Source organism: Pleurodeles waltl, chromosome 4_2 (genome assembly GCF_031143425.1).
Source record: "Pleurodeles waltl isolate 20211129_DDA chromosome 4_2, aPleWal1.hap1.20221129, whole genome shotgun sequence".
Classification (NCBI taxonomy): domain Eukaryota; kingdom Metazoa; phylum Chordata; class Amphibia; order Caudata; family Salamandridae; genus Pleurodeles; species Pleurodeles waltl.
Genome location: NC_090443.1, coordinates 683,081,762 through 683,100,870, shown reverse-complemented (window position 1 = coordinate 683,100,870; position 19,109 = coordinate 683,081,762). Strand labels below are relative to the sequence as shown.

General features: G+C 42.2%; 1 protein-coding gene across 3 annotated transcripts in view; it reads right to left on the bottom strand.

Moving 5' to 3' along the window:
* Nucleotides 1-19,109, bottom strand: part of ZNHIT6 (zinc finger HIT-type containing 6) — a 215,170-nt gene that overhangs the window by 14,151 nt on the left and 181,910 nt on the right. For all 3 annotated transcript variants that reach the window (XM_069232266.1, XM_069232265.1, XM_069232267.1), the window contains one exon: nucleotides 12,332-12,456. In XM_069232266.1, coding sequence (XP_069088367.1) covers nucleotides 12,332-12,456 — 125 coding nt within the window. The remainder of the gene's footprint in view (nucleotides 1-12,331; nucleotides 12,457-19,109) is intronic.

Below are 19,109 nucleotides of genomic sequence, written 5' to 3'. Positions count from 1 at the left end.
TAGTGTGACCATGTGGAAGTGTTCTGATTTGATGAATAGGTTTAGAGTCCTGAGATCTAAAATTGGTCTTAGTGTTTTGTCCTTTTTGGGAATAAGGAAATATAGGGAATAAACCCCTGTTCCTTTTTGATGGTGAGGTACTAGTTCTATGGCTTGTTTTGTTAATAGTGCTTCCACCTCTATTTGTAACATGTCTAGATGTTGCACCAACAGTTTGTGCGCTCTTGGGGGAATATCTGGAGGGAAATGGGTGAATTCTATACAGTAACCATGTTGGATAATTGATAGGACCCATGTGTCCGTGGTTATGTCTGACCAATGTTTGTGGTAAAATGTTAGTCTTCCCCCCCCCCACTGGTGAGGTGTTGGGGGAAGGGTGACAGGCAAGTCACTGTTTGTTATTGGTGGCCTGCTTAGTGGGCCGAAACTTTCCCCTTAATCTTGGGATTTGTCCCCTGGGAGGAGCCGCAAACTCCCCCCCTCTCTGATATTGGGATTGGTAGGTGGGTTTTGCTTGAGGGGTGGATGCCTCTGAAGGCTGTTGTCTGAAACCTCCCCTATATTGCGGTTTCCTGAATGTCCCTCTATATTGGGACGGGTAGAGCGTGCCCATGGCTTTGGCCGTGTCAGTGTCAGTGTCAGTGTCTTTCTTCATCTTTTCAATGGCTGTGTCCACTTGTGGCCCAAACAGTTGTTGCTGGTTACAAGGCATGTTCAGTACTGCCTGCTGTATCTCAGGTTTGAACCCTGAGGACCTTAGCCAGGCGTGCAGTCTAATTATGACTGCCGTGTTTATTGTTCTTGCGGCAGTGTCAGCGGAATCCAATGCGGAACTAATTTGATTGTTCGATATTGCTTGCCCTTCCTCTACCACCTGTTGAGCCCGTTGTTTTTGATATTCCTTGGGGAGATGCTGGATGATATCACTCATCTCGTCCCAGTGAGCTCGGTCATAACGTGCGAGGAGGGCTTGTGAATTTGCAATACGCCACTGGTTGGCAGCCTGTGACGCCACTCTCTTTCCCACTGCGTCAAATTTCCGACTCTCTTTATCTGGAGGTGGTGTATCTCCCGATGATTGTGAGTTGACTCTTTTCCTTGCAGCACCAACCACTACAGAGTCTGGGGGCAGCTGTTGCGTGATGAACACTGGGTCCGACGGGGTGGTTTGTACTTCTTCTCCACCTACGGTGTGATGGCTCTCCCCTTGACTGGCTCTTGAAAAACGTGCTGAGCATGTTTAAGCATGCCTGGGAGCATAGGCAGGCTCTGGTAGGAGGCATGCGTGGAGGCCAGGGTATTAAAGAGGAAGTGTTCCTCCAGTGGCTCTGAATGCATGCTAACATTATGGAATGCAGCAACCCTGGCCAAGACTTGGGTGTATGAGGTGCTATCCTCCGGTTGGGACGGTTTTGAAGGGTAGCACTCAGAGCTACTGTCCGAGACAGGGGGATCGTAGAGGTCCCAGGTGTCTACATCATCTTGCGACTGCACAGTGTGTGTGGGTGACTGTGCAGTGGGCGTGGCAATAGGTGACCCTGTCCTTTGTGGTGAATGTGTGGGAGAAAGTTCTGGCGAAAAATGTCTAGTTGGCGATTTTTCCCTGTGGTTGGAAAGCCAGCTTTCTCTTGAACTTGAGAGGAGGGGCAGGCTGGATTTTCACAGTATTCTTATGGATCTGTATCCATGCCTGCGTTTGGCCAAACTCTTCAATTTGAAGCTCCTCTTCAAATCTGTGCCTCTCTTTTAGCTGCTTAGAGAGCCCATGTTCCTCGGTGTATGAGGTCTTTTTCGGCTCCGAAGCCCGTTTTCTCAGCACCGAAATGCCCATGCTGATGGAAGGCCTTGGCTCCGAAAGGCTTTTTCGAGGCTTAGTTGACTCAACAATTCGGTGTCGAGATTTTTCGACGCAGGGTTCTCGGCTCGAATCCGAAGACTTTGGCACAATTTTGCCCTTCTTCGGTGCCGAAGGTGTGGCTTGGTCACCGCTTTGCTTTTTATGGGTCGAGCCATGGCCTTCAGGCAGTGGCGTCCCCGAGGCTGAGTGTGGGGTTGGGTTGGGGTAGGCGTACTCACTTGTTGGCCTGCTGTAGGCGGTCGGTCTCCGTCTGAGTCGTCAGAGTCCGATCCCTGGGTGGAGATAGCCATCTCCTCCTTTTAGACGTTGAGGTGTTCCGAAGTCTTCGGCGCCATCTGCATCCGCCTCGCCCTCCGATCCCTTAAGGTCTTCTTTGATCGAAAGGACTTGCAGGCCTCGCAAGTATCTTCTCTGTGCTCCGGTGACAGACAGAGATTACAGACCCGATGCTGGTCTGTAAAGGGATACTTAGAGTGGCACTTCGGGCAGAAACGGAAAGGGGTCCGGTCCATTAGGCTTCGACGGCGTCTCTGGTCGGGCCGACCAGGCCTCAGCTGGGGGCGGAAGCCCCGAAGGGCCACCAAAAGTGTGTCGATGGAAGATGTTTCCCGATCGCAAACATTACCGACGCTTTTCGAGGATTTATAGTCTTTTTCCGATTCGAATAACGGAGTAAAGAGGACCACATCCGAACCCAATGGCGGAAAGAAAACAATCTAAGATGGAGTCGATGCCCATGCGCAATGGAGCCGAAAGGGAGAAGTCACTCAGTCCTGTGACTCGAAAAGACTTCTTCGAAGAAAAACAACTTGTAACACTCCGAGCCCAACACTAGATGGCAGGAACAGTGCACAGCATGTGTATCTGCAGCTTCACATGCCATCGAACATATATATTTAGGTAATATGCGTTAAGATTAGTTATAGCATTAGTAAATGTTTTAACATGTATTAACACAGTTTTTTCTTTTTGCCCTGGTTTGATATTTTGCACTCAATTTTACTACCTGCATCCAATTAGTATGCCTGACAGATAACCGGTTAGCTTAGGTTACCCGCATTTTATGATAGGGTTCCTTGATTGCTAAGGCTAAGGCCTGTAACTGGTTCACTCTGCAGAAGCAGATACTTGCAATCAAAAAGGCTATCTTTAGCATTAGACCTTTCAAATCTGCTTTATGCACAAGCTCAGCAGGATGTTTCATCAGTTGCGCTAATACTAGTTTTAGGCTCCAACATGCTGTTGGAAAGGACAATGGTGGTCTTTCGGAATGGCCCACCTCCAAACGTTCTGTGCTAGACTTGAGAGCCCTCTTCTGCCTCCACGTTTGCTTAGGAAGAACGTTGTAGTGTTGTCTTGTCTGCCCCTGTGCACCTTGCCTGCAACTGGCATGTGAAACCCCTTTGATGCTAGAATTACTGTCCTATGCCATAGTGCATTTAGATGCACGACTGCTTCCTTCTGAATACAGTGATTTTAAATATTCAACCTACCCATAACAGTAATTCAAACTGTGTGAGATGCATCTGTGGTAACAGTCACTGATGTGTTTGTTGTATCTGTCATTTCTCTCATTTTTTCAGTTTGTTTGTGACAGCCATTAGGTTCTCCCAATCCTCTGATGAGATCCATGATTTCATCACTTCTAACATTTTTATGTTGATATTTGGTAGAAGTGAACTTATGACTTCACAGCTAGAACTCTACGTTATGTGGGAAAATCTGTAGCTTTCACAGAGTCTACTTCCAACCCCAGGAACATTCTCATGATTTCTCCATGTTCATAGTAACACCCAATCTTAACAATGTCTGCATCACCTCTTCTACACTGGCATTATCAGAACGAGTTTACGTTAACCAGCAAGTTGTCTAGGTAATGATAGACATATTTAATTTGGTGGTTCAAGGGCTCTCTCCAACCACTGGTAAGCTTTTGGTAAAGTTTCTTGATAATGATGCTATTCCAAATAGCAGAACTATGAACTGATAACAAATACACCCATCATAATACGGAGGAATACCCAGTGATTTTTGTTCATTGGAATACAGAGCTAGGCATCTTTTAAGTCTACTGATTCCATGTAATCTCCCTCTTCTAGCATTGGGAGCACTTTCTGTGGCGTTGCCATTTTAATTGTTTTTATGTACTTGTTCAAGAATGTTAAGTCCATGATGAGTGAGATTTGCTTCGGTTTTAAAAAACACACCCAATAGACCCACTTATTCCAATCCTTTTAAACTCTCCACAGCTCCTTCTTTACTTCTTGTAGCAGAACCAGAATATGATCCTTTTTGTCTTTGATGGTATGTTGGGAAGTGTCAATTCTAGTTCTATACGGTACCTGTGTTGTATGAGATTCAGTTCTGTTTATCAGAGGATATTTTTGTCCATTTTTCTAGGAAACTTCTCAGTCTACCCCTCCCAAAGCGGTGGCACATTGTCCTGGTGCAGGTCACTTATAGCTTAGCCTCGGCTGCATGGCCTTTTCCACTGGATCAAGCCCAAAAGGATGGTCTCCTATGTCCTGGATGCTGCCACTGCGAGGGCATAACTTCTGCTTTTGACTTTTGTTCCACCTGAAACTGCTCTTGTTGGTAATGGTGTATTTCCTGATGTCTTATTTTGTGAACACCTTCTTAAGAGCCCACTTGCCTTAAGGACTCCCACTGCCGCAGAAGTGTCATTGGCCACCTTCATTTTTGCCACGGAGTAATCGATTGCTACATCAAACAGGTTGTCACCTGCAAAATCCTGATCTATGAGTGTCTTCTCAACATTGCCCAGGACACAATTGACGGTCTACTGGATGTGCCAGCTGCATCAAAGGATGATTGTAGGCATGTCTGTTATTGTCTTTTCCTCTTGGGTGACACTATACACCCTCTTTTTAGATTTGTCAGCAGGATGCTGCAAAAGTTCTTCAATAGCTTTCCACTTTTGTGAGCATACGTACCGAGTAGTTAACTGGTGATTGCTAGCCTTCCCTGTGTTGCTAATGTCCTCTCCATTTTTTTACCCCCACATCTAGCCTTCTTCTGTCTTCATATTGCTGTGGACTTTTATAGTGTTAGCCCTCCAGCCAGTAGTTGCAAAGATTAAGGGATCTGCAGGTATATTCCATTTAAAACATGCTGGGCCCTGGTGGGATGCTTGCATTTTAATGTTTGTATTTTCTCTCCACTCTTGGAGTAATTGCTTTTAAAAAGGTTGGTTCTTGGATTGCCCTTGTGCACCAATGGACTGTGCTGGGTGGCATGGGAAGAAAATGGTTAACCATATGCATTGGATGTTGCATTTAGAAGGTAGCTTCTCTTACTGCAGCTACACTCCATACGTGCCAGTTCTCTTTTTGTTACAGCTTGGTAAAGGAAGAGTCATATGGTGGAAAGGGTTTGGAGAAAGAAGAACATATCTTCTTTAGAGGAGACTCCACTTCCATATCCTGCCCTGTTTCCTCCTCATGGCTTTTGTCATCATCTAGACAAATGTGCGTTTAATTCTTAAAGATGTCAAACTCACTGTCCTCCTTTATCTACTCTTGTGGTTCATTGGTTACTGGTAAGAGTTCTGTGTCTCCTTTTTCTGGTTCTTCTCTAGGTCTTAAACTACAGTCTGGATCTCGCGCCTGACTGTGCCTTTACCTCTTGTATCTATCTGACTACTAAGCATTTTGGCATGAGAGTCAAAATAATTATTTTTGTGGTCAAGTCCATGTGTTATGTCTCTCTATAACTGTGAATCAGTTAGTTCATGTGCACATTTGTTCGGCATCAAGTTCACCTTTATAGGTAACTCTTTAATTAAGTGGACCTCTACTGATTCCAGCTCCTGGGCATCAGTTCCATGCTGTTCCATCTGTGTCTCTTTCGTTTCCTCAACAACATTCCAGAAAGGAAACTTATCGTGCCTGGCTGCACATTGTGCCCAGCACTGCTTGTTCTATATGTTTAAAATCCTATGTTGAAATATTTTTTAAACCTCACGTCCTTAGGAATTAACCTCTTTTGGAAGAAATAAGTGATTGTATCTCAGTGAAATTTCCAAAATTCACTTTGAAATAACTGAAAAGGAGTTTGTATTTCCATCTCACCCCTGCAACTTAGAAGAAGCTCAGCTGTAACAGAAGTCTCTACTGTACATTTCCCAACCCCCCCCCCAAATTTAGTCCAAGTTCAATTAACAACATCCATTGTCTTCGGTTTTCAACATCTTTTTCAAGACACCGCTGTTCGGCAACTTTACTCAGTACTTGACTCCATGTTCAAATACCACTGCTGTCCTCTACTCAGCGTATATTTAAAATGATGAATCGTTTAACAAACAATATCAAATATATGCTACATTCTAGTAACTTTTAAGTAAAGTTAACTGGTTTTAATTTTTATTTGAAATTGTGCATAAGTCAACGAATGGCACTGATATACTAATGAATGAATTTGATTTTTTAATTAAAGATCAACAAATCTTTAAACAATGTGGGATGTGTAAATTCTCTGAAGATGAAAGTATGAGTTTTAACAATGTAAAAAGAAGGTAGACAAAAAAACACTATGATAGGTTGTTTAATTGTAAGTAGTACTGTCAACTTCATTTTTATTTTTTCTGTAAATTTTGCCTAATGATTTTTTGGTAAACAAACTCCCGATGAAGCTTCAAAATGAAAGAGTAAATTGATGTTTCCAGAATGAAATAATTATCGAATCATGGGTATGTGGATGTAACCTTACTACTGGAAAAATTCTCTTAGAAAGATTTTTGAAAATTGTTATGTTCCACAAAATTGAAAAAGAACTATCTAAACATCACATAGTTACCACAATCAAAGATATAAAAACTATTTTAATATATTTACACAAGTGCATTGTCTGGTGGAATAAACTTTAATTCCACCTCCTACACGGGCTTGCAGGAAAATATAAATTTCCTAGTCTGTTTCACTGACAGTTATGGCGGGACTATATAAGATGCAGGGCTTATTGTACATTTAAGGCACATAAGGCTTTGGCCACAGAAGGCATAGCATCTGCATATTCATATCATGAAGCAATGTTCAAAAGTGGCTGCCATGTAGATTACTGTAATAAGCCATGTAGATTACTGGAATAAGGCATTAGCAGTATTGAAAATAAAGACTGAACTGCTTCTGGGATTTGTGAGGTATTGGAGGACGAACGGCTGATTCTGTCCCTTAAGATTATAACTCTATACTGAATATTTTTCAAGTGATAGCAAACTGCATAACAACGTTGAAAGCTTAGGAATTGCGATCTGCAAATGAAGAATTTCTTTGATAGAAGGTTGATGGTCAAATAAATGACAGGGATTTTAGGCTGTCCTTAGCACTGGGTATACTTAAGGTAGCCATTTGAAGACAAAGTGAAGTTAAAGATTAGATAGCTGGGTGGTTATGTTTGGAACAAAGTTTTAAAGCGTTGAGCCAAATCAATCAATCTGTTTTTGGAAAGCCTGGCTACTCACCCGTGAGGGTCCCAAGGCGCTGGGGGGGAGGAACGAGATGGGAGGGTGGAGCCTCATCCAAAGAGCCACGTTTTGAGGTTCTTCCTGAATATGGTGAGCGATAGGCCTTTTCTGAGGTCTAGGGGCAGGTTGTGCCAGCTCTTTGTTGTGATGTAGATGAAGGATCGTCCTTCGGCTGTGGTTTTTTGAATGTGTGGGATAGTGGCCAGAGCCTGTTGAGTGGAGGGATCTGGTGGGGTGTGGAAAGAGACGTGGTGGTTCAGGTATGCCAGTCCGACGTTGTGTATGGCTTTGCACATGAGGGTGAGTAGCTTGAAGGAGATTTGTTTTTCTAGCAGGAGCCAGTGGAGGGTTCTCAGGTGCTGGGAGATATGTTCTTGGAGTGGGAGTTTAAGGACAAGTCTGTTCCGTGTCATGGTGCCGGCGTACAGAGCGTTGCAGTAATCAAGCTTGCTTGTGACTAAGGCGTGGGTGACTGTCCGGAGGCATTCTGCTGGGATCCATTTGAAAATTTTCCAGAGTTGGAGGAAGTTGTGCCAACAGGAGGAGGTGACTGAGTTTACTTATCAGGTCATAGATAGGGAGGAGTCAAGGATGATGCCTAAGTTGCGGGCGTGCTCGGCTGGTGAAGGTGGAGTGCTGAGAGATGTGGGCCACCAGGAGTCGTCCTATGCTGAGGTAACATTTCAGAAGATGATGAGCTCTGTCTTGTCAGAGTTGAGCTTGAAGCAGCTTTCTCTCATCCAGGTGACAACTGCTTCAATTCACGGATGGAAGTTCCTTTTGCCCGTGGCCGAGTCTTCGGTGAGGGAAACAATGAGTTGTGTGTCATCTGCGTATAACACGATGTTCATTCCATTGCTTCTGACAGTGGCTGCGAGTGGGGTCATGTATATGTTGAAAAGAGTTTGACTCAGTAAGGATCCTTGGGGAACCCCGCAGCTGACTCCTGTGGGTTTAGATGTGTAGGGAGGGAGCTTGTCCCTTGGATTCCTTTCGGAGAGGAACGAGTGGATCCATTTCAGGGCTGTTTTGCAGATTCCTACGACGTGGAGTCTGGTGCACAGTGTGCTGTGGGAGACCTGGTCAAAGGCCGCTGAAAGGTTGAGGAATGTGAGTGCTGTGGTGTGGCCTCAGTCTAGAAGTGATTGAATGTAGTCGGTGACTGCAGGAAGAGCTGTCTCCGTGATGTGGTTGCTGCGGAGCCTGGACTAGGAGCAGTCCAGAGAGTTGTTGACCTCGATGGAATTTCACAGTTGTGTGTTGATGGCTTTCTCCAGTACTTTGGCCGGGTAGGGTAGCAGTAAGATGGCCAGAAGTTCTTTGGTTCTGATGGGTTGGCCAAGGGTTTTGTGAGGAGGGAGTATAGTTTGGTCTGTTTCCAGTCCTCGGGGAAGGTGCCAGTGCTGATGGAGCAGTTTATTGTGTTTTGGAGCTCGGGCGATGGATGTGCTGGCTCTGGCATAGATGTTGGGCGGGAAAGGGCCCTTGGGGGCTCCAGAGTGGGTGCTGTTCATGATGCATTCTGTTTCCCCCATGATGAGCGTGGGCCAGCTGGGGGGGTGGGTCAGTCGTAGGGTCTGGTGCTTGGTTGGTTTTCCGGGAGGAAGCTGTTGTAGATGTCTTGGATCTTGCAGTGGAAGAAGGTGGCGAGTTTTTTGCAGAGGTCTTGTGACGCGGGGATGCTGGTAGCTTCGGAGAGGGGATTTGTGAACTCTGTGCTGTGTGTGAAGGAGTTGATGCATTTCCGGAGTGCGTTCTTTCTTGTGTTCTTGATGTGTCGGTGGTGGATGGCGGTTGCGGCTCTGAAGGGGGCGAGGTCTTTGCTGGTTTGACTATTTCTCCTGAGTCAAATTATTTTGTGTTTCTATAGTGCTAATGTAGTCATGCAGGTATTTCACAGAACTCGTTGATAGTGAGTTTGTCAATGTGCGGGTATGCAAGGAAAACAGAGTCCTGCACATGTGCACTGCATAAAAGGTGGAGAGAAGAGATTTTTGTGAGAAAGATATTAGACATCTGGTATAAAGGTATGGGATAGTATTTTTTTTAAATGATCAGGAGCACGTTCTTGCAAGATCTGTGTGTAAATATCAGCCAGTGAAGAACATCAGAGCAGGAGAGATGCAAGCAGCTCATTTTTATGCTGAAGATCAATTGGGCAGCATATTTTTATTTACACTCTCCAGTGTTTATTCATTGACTGGGCAGGAGCATCTTCATGGTTTTCACTGACACAATGGGTGTGGGAAAAGGCCACTTCAAGGACAAAAGGACTACTGTCTGTTTAAAGTAGCAGAAAGATCCCACAGAAAGAAGATTGTAAAATATGCTTGTTTCACATGTTTTATTGTGAGGTGAATGAAAGTTCAGATCCGAACAAAAAAACATGGGTAAGGAAGTGCATTACTCACTGTGGAAAATTAATCAAACAGGATTGGCATAAATAATCCGGTGCCTACTAGAAAGATCTGCTTTTGTTTAGTAGAGGCACTGATCATTTTTGAGCCATACACTTTTGCACTGGTAAGAGGGAGACAAAGATAGCATGTCTGTTTTCCCAATCCTTCAGTAGCTTGACTTGGATATAGGTTTCACAGGGATATTGGTGGGAGCCAATTTTACGATTACTGAGGATGGTAGTGAGACTGCCGTTTAAGAACTGAAGGGGCTGGAGATAAGGAAGAATCCTGAGTCACCTTTTGTGATATTGCAGAAGGGAACTATTTTCACTTAGAAATAGCCATAATTACTGAGTGTCAATATCATGGTCAAACAATTATGGTAGCAGAAAAGTCAATGCAATTAATTCACACTCCTGGTTCTGGTCTAGTGCAGTTACCAGCTCATCCTCAAAGTTATTTAAGGAAGATTTGGTCCCCCTGGAAAGCCTGATTCCGACTGGAAAGCACCAAGTAGTTGATGGGTTTTAAGGAGGTTGGAACCTGAGAATTGACAACTGTGTTGAGATCTTCTCAAGGGAAGGTAGGCTAGTGGCTTGCTTGTAGTATGCCACCCATTTTGCCTTGGATTCATCCTTAGCTCAATCATCTGGAATTAATCTATCACAAGAAATGCTTCACACAGTTTTCTCACACCCACTCAATAATAAATGCTCACAAACGTTTTGTTATACCACCAGTAAGTACAGAGAACTACTATTCTGTCATCCATCCTAATATCCTAAGACTACCCCCCAACACACCCCAAATACATTTGTGGAATGTTTTATGTAACTGTGCTTTTTATTTAAATACAGGGCACTCTAAAGGCTCAAGGTCCCGCCAACTATAAAAATATTTCAGATAAAATAATTATTAAATATTCTGAACATTTCAGGAGTGTACGTAGCCAATAGTGACAAAAAGGTCTAAGAGTAGAGAATATACTGGTAGCTTCATCGTCAATAACTGGTAAAAAATGCTTTCTTGATGGTTCAGTTAAAGAAAATGAATCATTAGTGACAGCTTAAGGAGTGGTGGCATGAGTGAGGTTAAACTGTGGTGTAGTCATTTTGGTGGTGAAGAAAGATAGCAATTTAGTTGTCACGACACTGTGGAAACTGTGTCACTTTAGGTGCTTTAGAGAAGCTTAAATGATTACTAGATTTACCAAAACAGAACAAACTGAAGGATTGGCTATTCCAGTCATTGGCAAATATGTATTTAAATGGATGGGGTCATGAGAATGAATTTCTTTTACAGAAAATCATTTTTGTACCCTAAAATTGGAAGTTTCACTTCCCCTAGGGTATCTCAAACAAAGGTAACATGATAAAATGTCTATACAAAGTCTTTCAAGATTAACAAATTAACAAAACAATTGAGCCAAAAATGTATTAAAAAGCCCCACTATTTTCATTCTGTGAACAATTCGAAACCAACCTATGCTGCAGACATGAATTGATGTCTGCTGACAAGTACTCGAATAGTTATATAGGCAAGTGACAGTCAGGTCCCAGAGAACTTAAGGGTAGAATACATGTTAGTTTGTCAATACGTGCAGGCTAAACGGATTAAGTTGCTTAAGATAACTTGCATTAGACACAACAGCACAGGTAGGGTTCACGAATTTTGAATGGATATATTGATAATTACCTGGAATTACCCTGGACATGCAGACTCAACAGTGAGGTTAATAAATGTAGAAAGGGAAACATGCACTTCTCATTCTCAAGGTTTCAGCCAAACAACAAATTCCATGTTGAACAATAATGGCGGTTGAAGGGGAGTTTGTGGACTAAGTGCAAATATCAGTATTTACTACTAAATGTTATAGTTCCAAATGGAATGGTTACTTCACTGAGCAATAATCACAGTTTCAGATAATTATTTGGAAACATTATTTAAGGATTTAAACAAGAAATAGCTGTTTGTTGAAAATATATTAGTCAAAGGAATATCGCATCTAACTTACATTTCGCATCTAATTTACAACTGAGTGTTTATGTTTAAAAAGTGAAGCAAATAAAACTATTTTAATTCAAAGTTAAAAGATTATGTTTGTCTTAGACGGAGTCCCTTCCAACAGCTACTGTTGCATGACAGCTGACTGTGGGAGTAAGGAAACTAGCACGTGTGTGTGGAGTTTTTCTGATTATGAACAGAGAATTCAATTACATTTCTTAAATATTTGATGGTGCAAGCCAAATAACAGATTACATCATCCTTAAGAACACCAATTTTGTTTCAGCGTTTTAATGGTTGAGGACAGCAGAAACCCTGGAATTCACTATCATTTACTTTAGCAGCCGTTGTATGTTTATAAGGCAGAATCAGATGAATAAACAGTTTTAACATAAAATGCAAGGCTCGACCAAAGTATGAATAAACAGGCTGATCCTATTTAGAAAAATAACCTACAAAGAGTAAGAACTAGCTTGGTATTTTACAAACTCCACAACAAAGCAGATTCTCATCAACAATACTCTCTTTATACTTCGGTTATGTGTCTGTGGCAAAAAGGCAACATTCTATTAAACTAAGTATCCTTACCTTGGCCAAGGACCACAAAATCTTTCTTGAATTCCTTTAATGTCACATGCAAGGTTGGGTATTCGATTATGGTCTTATTTTTCAGGTTTTCATGTAGACTTTTTCCGGGATCCAGTTCATAATATCTTCATTATATTTGAAGGAAAAAACACATGTTTAATTCACAAATAATTGACTTTTTGATTTTCTGAAGTAAACGGGATATTTTTGAAAATGGTAAGAAATTGCAGGAAAAAGGGATATTATCAAAACGACGTTTACTAACTATTTCCTGACACTCACGTATAACCACAAACATGTGCTACACGTTTCAGAACTTGCATATATATTTGTGTGGAAATGTTTGAAAAATATGATGAATGCCTGAGACTACGATATTATAATAAAGCAGCTCCATCTATTACTGAAAACAACAACTAAGTCAAGGTGCGTACGTCAGGGTAACTGACTTCAGAGACTATTTGCAATACTCGAATAATAAAAATGCACCGAATTCTTCATTAGGGACATGGTGTACTAATTTCTTATAGTAATAGCTTTTTGTTTATTTAGGCCTGGGAGAATTTTTAATTATGCCAGAGTAACCGGAGTAACTTCAATAATTTTACATTATTATCTTGCCGCAAAATTACTGAAAATTCACATAACTGAGTATTTACACACACGATTTCTACTGCAGGAGCACAGAAACAGCAAACTTAGCCAGCACACGTGGCTGTTGCTGCTTGTGTACTGTTGCATTCAGCACTATTTTCATAGCGCAAAATGCATCTTCGGGTCGATTCTGAACACAAAGGTGCATTTTAGGCTAAAGACACCACAGTAAGTGTTGGGTTGTGCTCCTCGCACAATCTTGCATAATTTTGAATCATTACGCTACAGAAAATTACGCAAATTACACCCGCCCAGCCATAGGAGAAAATGAAATAAAACACCTAATAATCTAAGCGCTCCCCTGATAACAGGAAATATTGACCGAGACTAACAACATGGTCATTCCGACCTAAACAGCACGCCTGAATTTCTTTCCTTCGTTTGTCCGTTTGTAAGAGCTCAGTGATTTGTGGATGCTGCAAGGGTATTTTACTCTCCTAACTCCAGTTAAAGAATATTTGGAGAAAGTGCAATTTTCAACAAAATAATCCAGGAGGTGTGTTTACTATTCTAGCGTTCAGTAAAATTAAATATTCAAAGTCTTAAAAAACAGATCGTTGAGAAGAGGTAATTTTGAATGTCTAGAAAGTATTCCCCTGGGGTTACCACTGAAAAAAAAAACTAGAAAATGCCATCGAATATAAACAGTATGGGTGGAAAACATCTTTACTTTTCATTCTGCAGTAAGTGAAAGCAAATCTCGTGTAATTCCGCTATTTTCGAAGCCGCCTGCCCCCGACTGGCATTAGCATTCACTTGATTTTTTTTTTTGGTAATGAGCAAATAAGTACTAGCTTTCAGGCCTTTATTTTCAGAGGACAAGTCCGGAACTCTTTAGTAGAGGGTGGAGTATTTTCCCAATATACGGGATGGTACAGGGATTCCTGATGATGAATATGAAGAACAGCCCTGTCCCAAGCATCTGCATGCGGGGGCTGATCGTCCAAGGATAGATGAAAAGACCCCTGGGATTCATCTGGTAAGGGAACTTTGGATATGCCGGAGGCAGAAAACACATACCAGTACTATTCCTCTAAGCGAACTCCAGCTGATGAGTTAGTACAATGTGTTTGCAACAGGTTATGCAAAACTCTAGTGAAGGAGGTGAGAGGTCACTTTGGGGTAAATATTTCAGACCCTTTCTGGAGGGCAGGTTCCATCTAACCTCCAAAACAGAAGGGAGATGGTCGCTTTCCTGGCTCAATTTTTAAAGAACCCTAAAAAAGATCAACTCTTCTAGGAAAGCTTACCAAGACGAAGAAGGTCCACTTACAAAAATCCTTGACATGACTGAGAAGGCTAGACAACACCACAGCTAACTCCTCATTAGGATAGATCCTAGATTTAGGGGAGTTGATAACTTTGAACGGAGAACAGGGGGTATTTTCTGAGATTCCTTCATAGAGGAACTTTGAAAATTTGCCACCATAGTATTGTCCCTTGATAGGGCTCTCTGGTAAACAATCATTTTTCCCCAACCAATGGTGGGAGGAAGGCTGAGTTTATTCCTTCATAGGTAACAGGAAGTCACCAGAGATGCATGGGTCCTACAAACAATGTAAGATTTTCACATAGTCCTATGGAACTTTAATTCAGTTATGCAGACCAAGACCGCCCTTCTTTTGCGAGGGCAGGCGGGGCCTACTACAAAAAAGGGCCACAGTTTGCACGGTCCATCATCCAAGAGGCATCATGAGCAATCGCTTTTTAGTCCACAACAAGGACAAGGCCCATTGTCCGGTCATCAACTGGGCGGTGTGGCGGGGGTGTACTCAGCCAAGGGTTGGTATACCACCATCTTCCCGTCCACAATGGAGATTTCTTCACTTCTTACTGAAGTCACAGACTTAAGGATGTTTCCACTCAATGAGGGGCAAAGTGCAGAACTATGATTTCCCTCACCTTTCAATGATCCCAAGGTCATTGGCACAAGTCAAGAAACAACAGGCAGGCTTGTTTCTAGTGATTCTGTATTTGAGATCCCAAGTTCGGTTTTAAGCTCTTCTGCAACTTTCTTGCGATTCTCTAATCCTTGTTCCTCAAACATATGCAAGGAAAATCTGAGCAACTGGCACCAATTAGTTGTGGTGTGATCTCTAATCTACACCGGATGGTGTTCAGGATTACAGCAGGCGCTGGGAAATCCTGGGACTCTAATTCTAAGCCTCGGACTATATTAAGAAGCCCTAATCAGAAACCACTGTTAAGAGATACAGTTTGTCCAGAAGAAGATGGCCAAGTTTGTGGTTGTGTAAGAATTGCGATCCCCTGTTGCCGGAGGTGGTCAATATTTTCAATTTCCTACCCAAGTGGTGGAATATGAGGAGCTGATGGAGGAGGACAGATCAACTGGAGTCCACCAGCTATTGATCTCCATTAGGAATCCTTCTGGATTGGTCTCTCCTCCAATGCTGCAAAATGGATAGTGTGCATCATGGGCGCATCAGGGACTGAGGTCTCCATTTCAGGAGCCGATTTTACATGATGGGCTATGTTCTATCGCATTATCTATGAGAGGCTAACTCAAGGATATTATCAATGCTGCGGACTGGTCCATGGAAACAACCTTTAAAAAGTTTTTTTTCCAAGTCAATCGCTGGAGAGGCTTCTTTGGTTGTCAGTAAGCTTTGAACATTGATAATCCTCAGGACCGGTCCTGACATAGAATGGAACATTTCCAAGTTAACCTGAAGAAAAGTTTCAATTCTATTAAGGGTATGCTTCTGACAGTCCCACCCTCATAAACTAGTCATGAAACAACGTTGGGAAGAGTTATGTTCATTAATATCTGGTTGCATAATACATGCATATGTTGGAAAAAGTAATCATTTGCAGGAGATGTATATGAATAATCCTGTTATCATTCATGTGTAATATGGTAATATATAAACTTGAAAACTTTCCTAGTCTGAACAGGGACAAAAACATGAATTACATTGAAGATACAAATTTGTTTTGAGGGTAACTCAGATGTAGGAAGAAAGAGGAAGTTTTGTTTCTTTGAGATTGTTTTATTGGATTTGTTACTGTCTGATTGGATGTGGAACTAATGACCTTCTTTCTATGGACTAATTGGATTTACAGTCTGGCATGTTAACATTACATTATAATTTTCCTGGTTGCCGAGTAAATAAATGAAGAAAGATATGCAGAATCCTTGCCTTTGTGTCCTCAATAAAATTGAAACTTTCCTTCGTGTTAGCTAGGAAATTTTCTATTCCCCCAAAATGTTCACCCACCTTTAATAAATGGGGTAGACTAATGTAAATCTCCTGATTGGACAGTGAGAACCCAAAACTAACCCTGTTGTGATTGGTGGTGTTTGCCCTAACAAAGCTTCCCTGATGCAGAAGGACCAGAAGCCTGGGACTGCAGCAGGTTACACTGGCATGAAATCCTGTCTTGCAACCTTTTGTGGAAGCATCAAGGATGGTTTTACTTATTCTTTGGTATAATGCTGCTCTGTGTCAGAACTCCTCCTGGAGGTTACTTGGAGAAGAGGATCCAGGAGGGTGTGCTCAATGCTGTACAGTACCTCTGCTTCTTCCCATGCCACCAGGTTTTAATGGATGCCTAAGGGTGCAGGTACAGGACTGTGGATGAGAAGGGAATTGTCTCCACTGTTCCCTCTTTTGACTAGGCATGTCTCTCACCAACTCGGCATCCCTATCCTTCCAAATCTACTGCACCAAGCAGAAGCTAAGCTAAACAGATGGGGATGAGTCCAGAGCTAGGTTCGTTCATCAGGCTACAAATACAATGTGAGAGGGCACTCACAGGAGGCTTTATTTGAATAACTCACATCAAGTGAAGGAGGTATGCTTGACCTCTCCCTGAATCAGCAGGACCATACACAAAGGGGGAGACTGACTGACTTCCAAGGTGCAGCAGTAGTCTGGCATATCACCCGCCAGGTCGGGAATAATTCTTTATGAACAACTGCAATGGACTGCTTGATGCCGGGAGTGTTTGGCCTTCAAGGGGGTTCAATATTTTCCCTTGACACAGAGTCACACTTATTCTACATGCACACCAAGCAAACGCTAGGAAACCTCATCCTAATGATAGTTCACAGAGTGCTAGCATGCACAGACATGTTACCTGCAGAGGAGAAGCAGTGGTTATGGCAGGCAGCTAATATGAACAGCTAGTGACACAAAACGTGGATTACAACCATGTTTAGGCCTCCTGGATTTCAAAGAGAGCAACACAGAAAGAAAAACAGCAAACAATCTCAAGTAAAAACAGAGCTGGTGTAATCAACTGCTTAGCAGAAGGAAAATTCATTGCTGGGTGGCAAAAGGAAACGGTGACAGGGTGCCCCAGAGTTGGAAAGAGGTTTTCCCAAGAGTAGGGGTTTTATATGTAGAGACAATTGTTTACTTTGCAGCAGAGCCTTCTAAATATATTGATAAAAGCCATTCGTTTTACAGGCACTTCTGAAGGGAAAAAAGAACCACAAAATAGTGTAATACCTCAGGATCTGACACAGCAGGGCGTTGGATCCATGCATTAGAAAACGTTGTATGTTCCATAAAGACAACAGGCTAGGAGCCCATAGCTTCCTTATCAATGAAAGGGGCTACCTTCCCCCAGCCCATTGGGGCTGTCCCTACACATAAGGCCACTGAAGCCTGTCACACAAGATTTTGGACTTCTGCGAGATCCGCAAAATCAGTGGGCATTGATGTTAAAAGGCGATCAGGCAAACTAAAGTGTGATCATGCAATTCTCATTTCCCTTGCATTAAATTTGCCCAAATGTTTTTCTGAGCAGAACAATAATGTAATTGCATTCTATGTTTGAGGGCATTACTGGTCAACATAAGCAGGTCCTGCTTAGGTATTTCAGGACGAGAAAACAACCTTTACAAGGAGTGCAGAGATAAGCCTGCACTCAATTTTCAGTACAGAGTATTCTCGTGTATCTATGGGTTAACTGGCACATCTGACAAAGAACAACGAAATGGAGGTGCACAATAGCTAAACAAAAGATGGAGAGAATAAAGACTGAAAGATGTCTGCTTCATCATCATCCTTACCGTTTATAGAAAAAACCCTTAATCAAAAAAGCTTTCTTTCAACCACCCCAACAAGCTGACAAGAATCTTGCCAGGAGAGCTGGAGGGATTGGAATCTATTACATTAAATGGGAGCTAGGCCAAGCTGGTCGGCAATTTAGAATCCAAATTCCTTAAGTGATGAGAAAAGAGTACAAAAGCGCAGAGTAATGGTTAGAAAAACAGACTTTAGAAGGCGCAGCCTTTGTATTAAAAAACAGAACAAGTGTACAGATCTATGATGTGTGGGAGTCGGCAATCCTTGTATAAAGCTAGCCTTTAATTTATTTATTACAGTCGAGTTGTGATGTCTCTGACCACCTGTACTAACGAAATAACGCAGATTAGCAACGGTAATAATGTATTAGAGTTGAGTAATGCTGTCATAATGCCAGAGCCAGCAGCCAAGGCAAAAGGCAGGCGACAAAGCATAATGACTTACAGCTGCAGTTTAAACAAGGAAAAAAACGAACAGTTATTTATGTTTAGTTGCACAAAATAGCTTATAACAAGAAAGACTTGCTCTGTTTCTACGTATTTTGAGCTACAGCATCTTAATTTGATTTACATTAAACTGACTGAAATATATGTTTGATTTTGCGCTATAGAGTTTGATTTCATTGTTGAAGCCTGCAACCATACTCTCTCTTTCACAGGGAAGGGCAAGACACCAACGATTTAAGCAGTCCGAGGGAAGGGTAATGATGTGACCATGTATTACAAGGAATAACTAACATCTGCCGTATGTTAAAAGAATATTACAAGTCATCTGGAAGTTCCAGGACTTCATAAAGTAACTAGCCTTCAGCTTCGCTCATTTACATGGTCACAGAACAATTCGTGACTTGCAATATCCTTATAATACGCGCCGGTGGGTACCTTATCCCAACATTTTATGTTGTTAAATGTTCACTAAATGAATACTGATTATTTTTACTAAAGGTTTATAGTAAGTTTATAACCTCTTCAACTGTCTGCGCCAGATTTCTGAGCCTTTTTAAGCTAGTGCGCTCAACCTGAAACCATTCAAGGTGAAGGGGGGGCAGGACTGCATAGTTTGAAAAT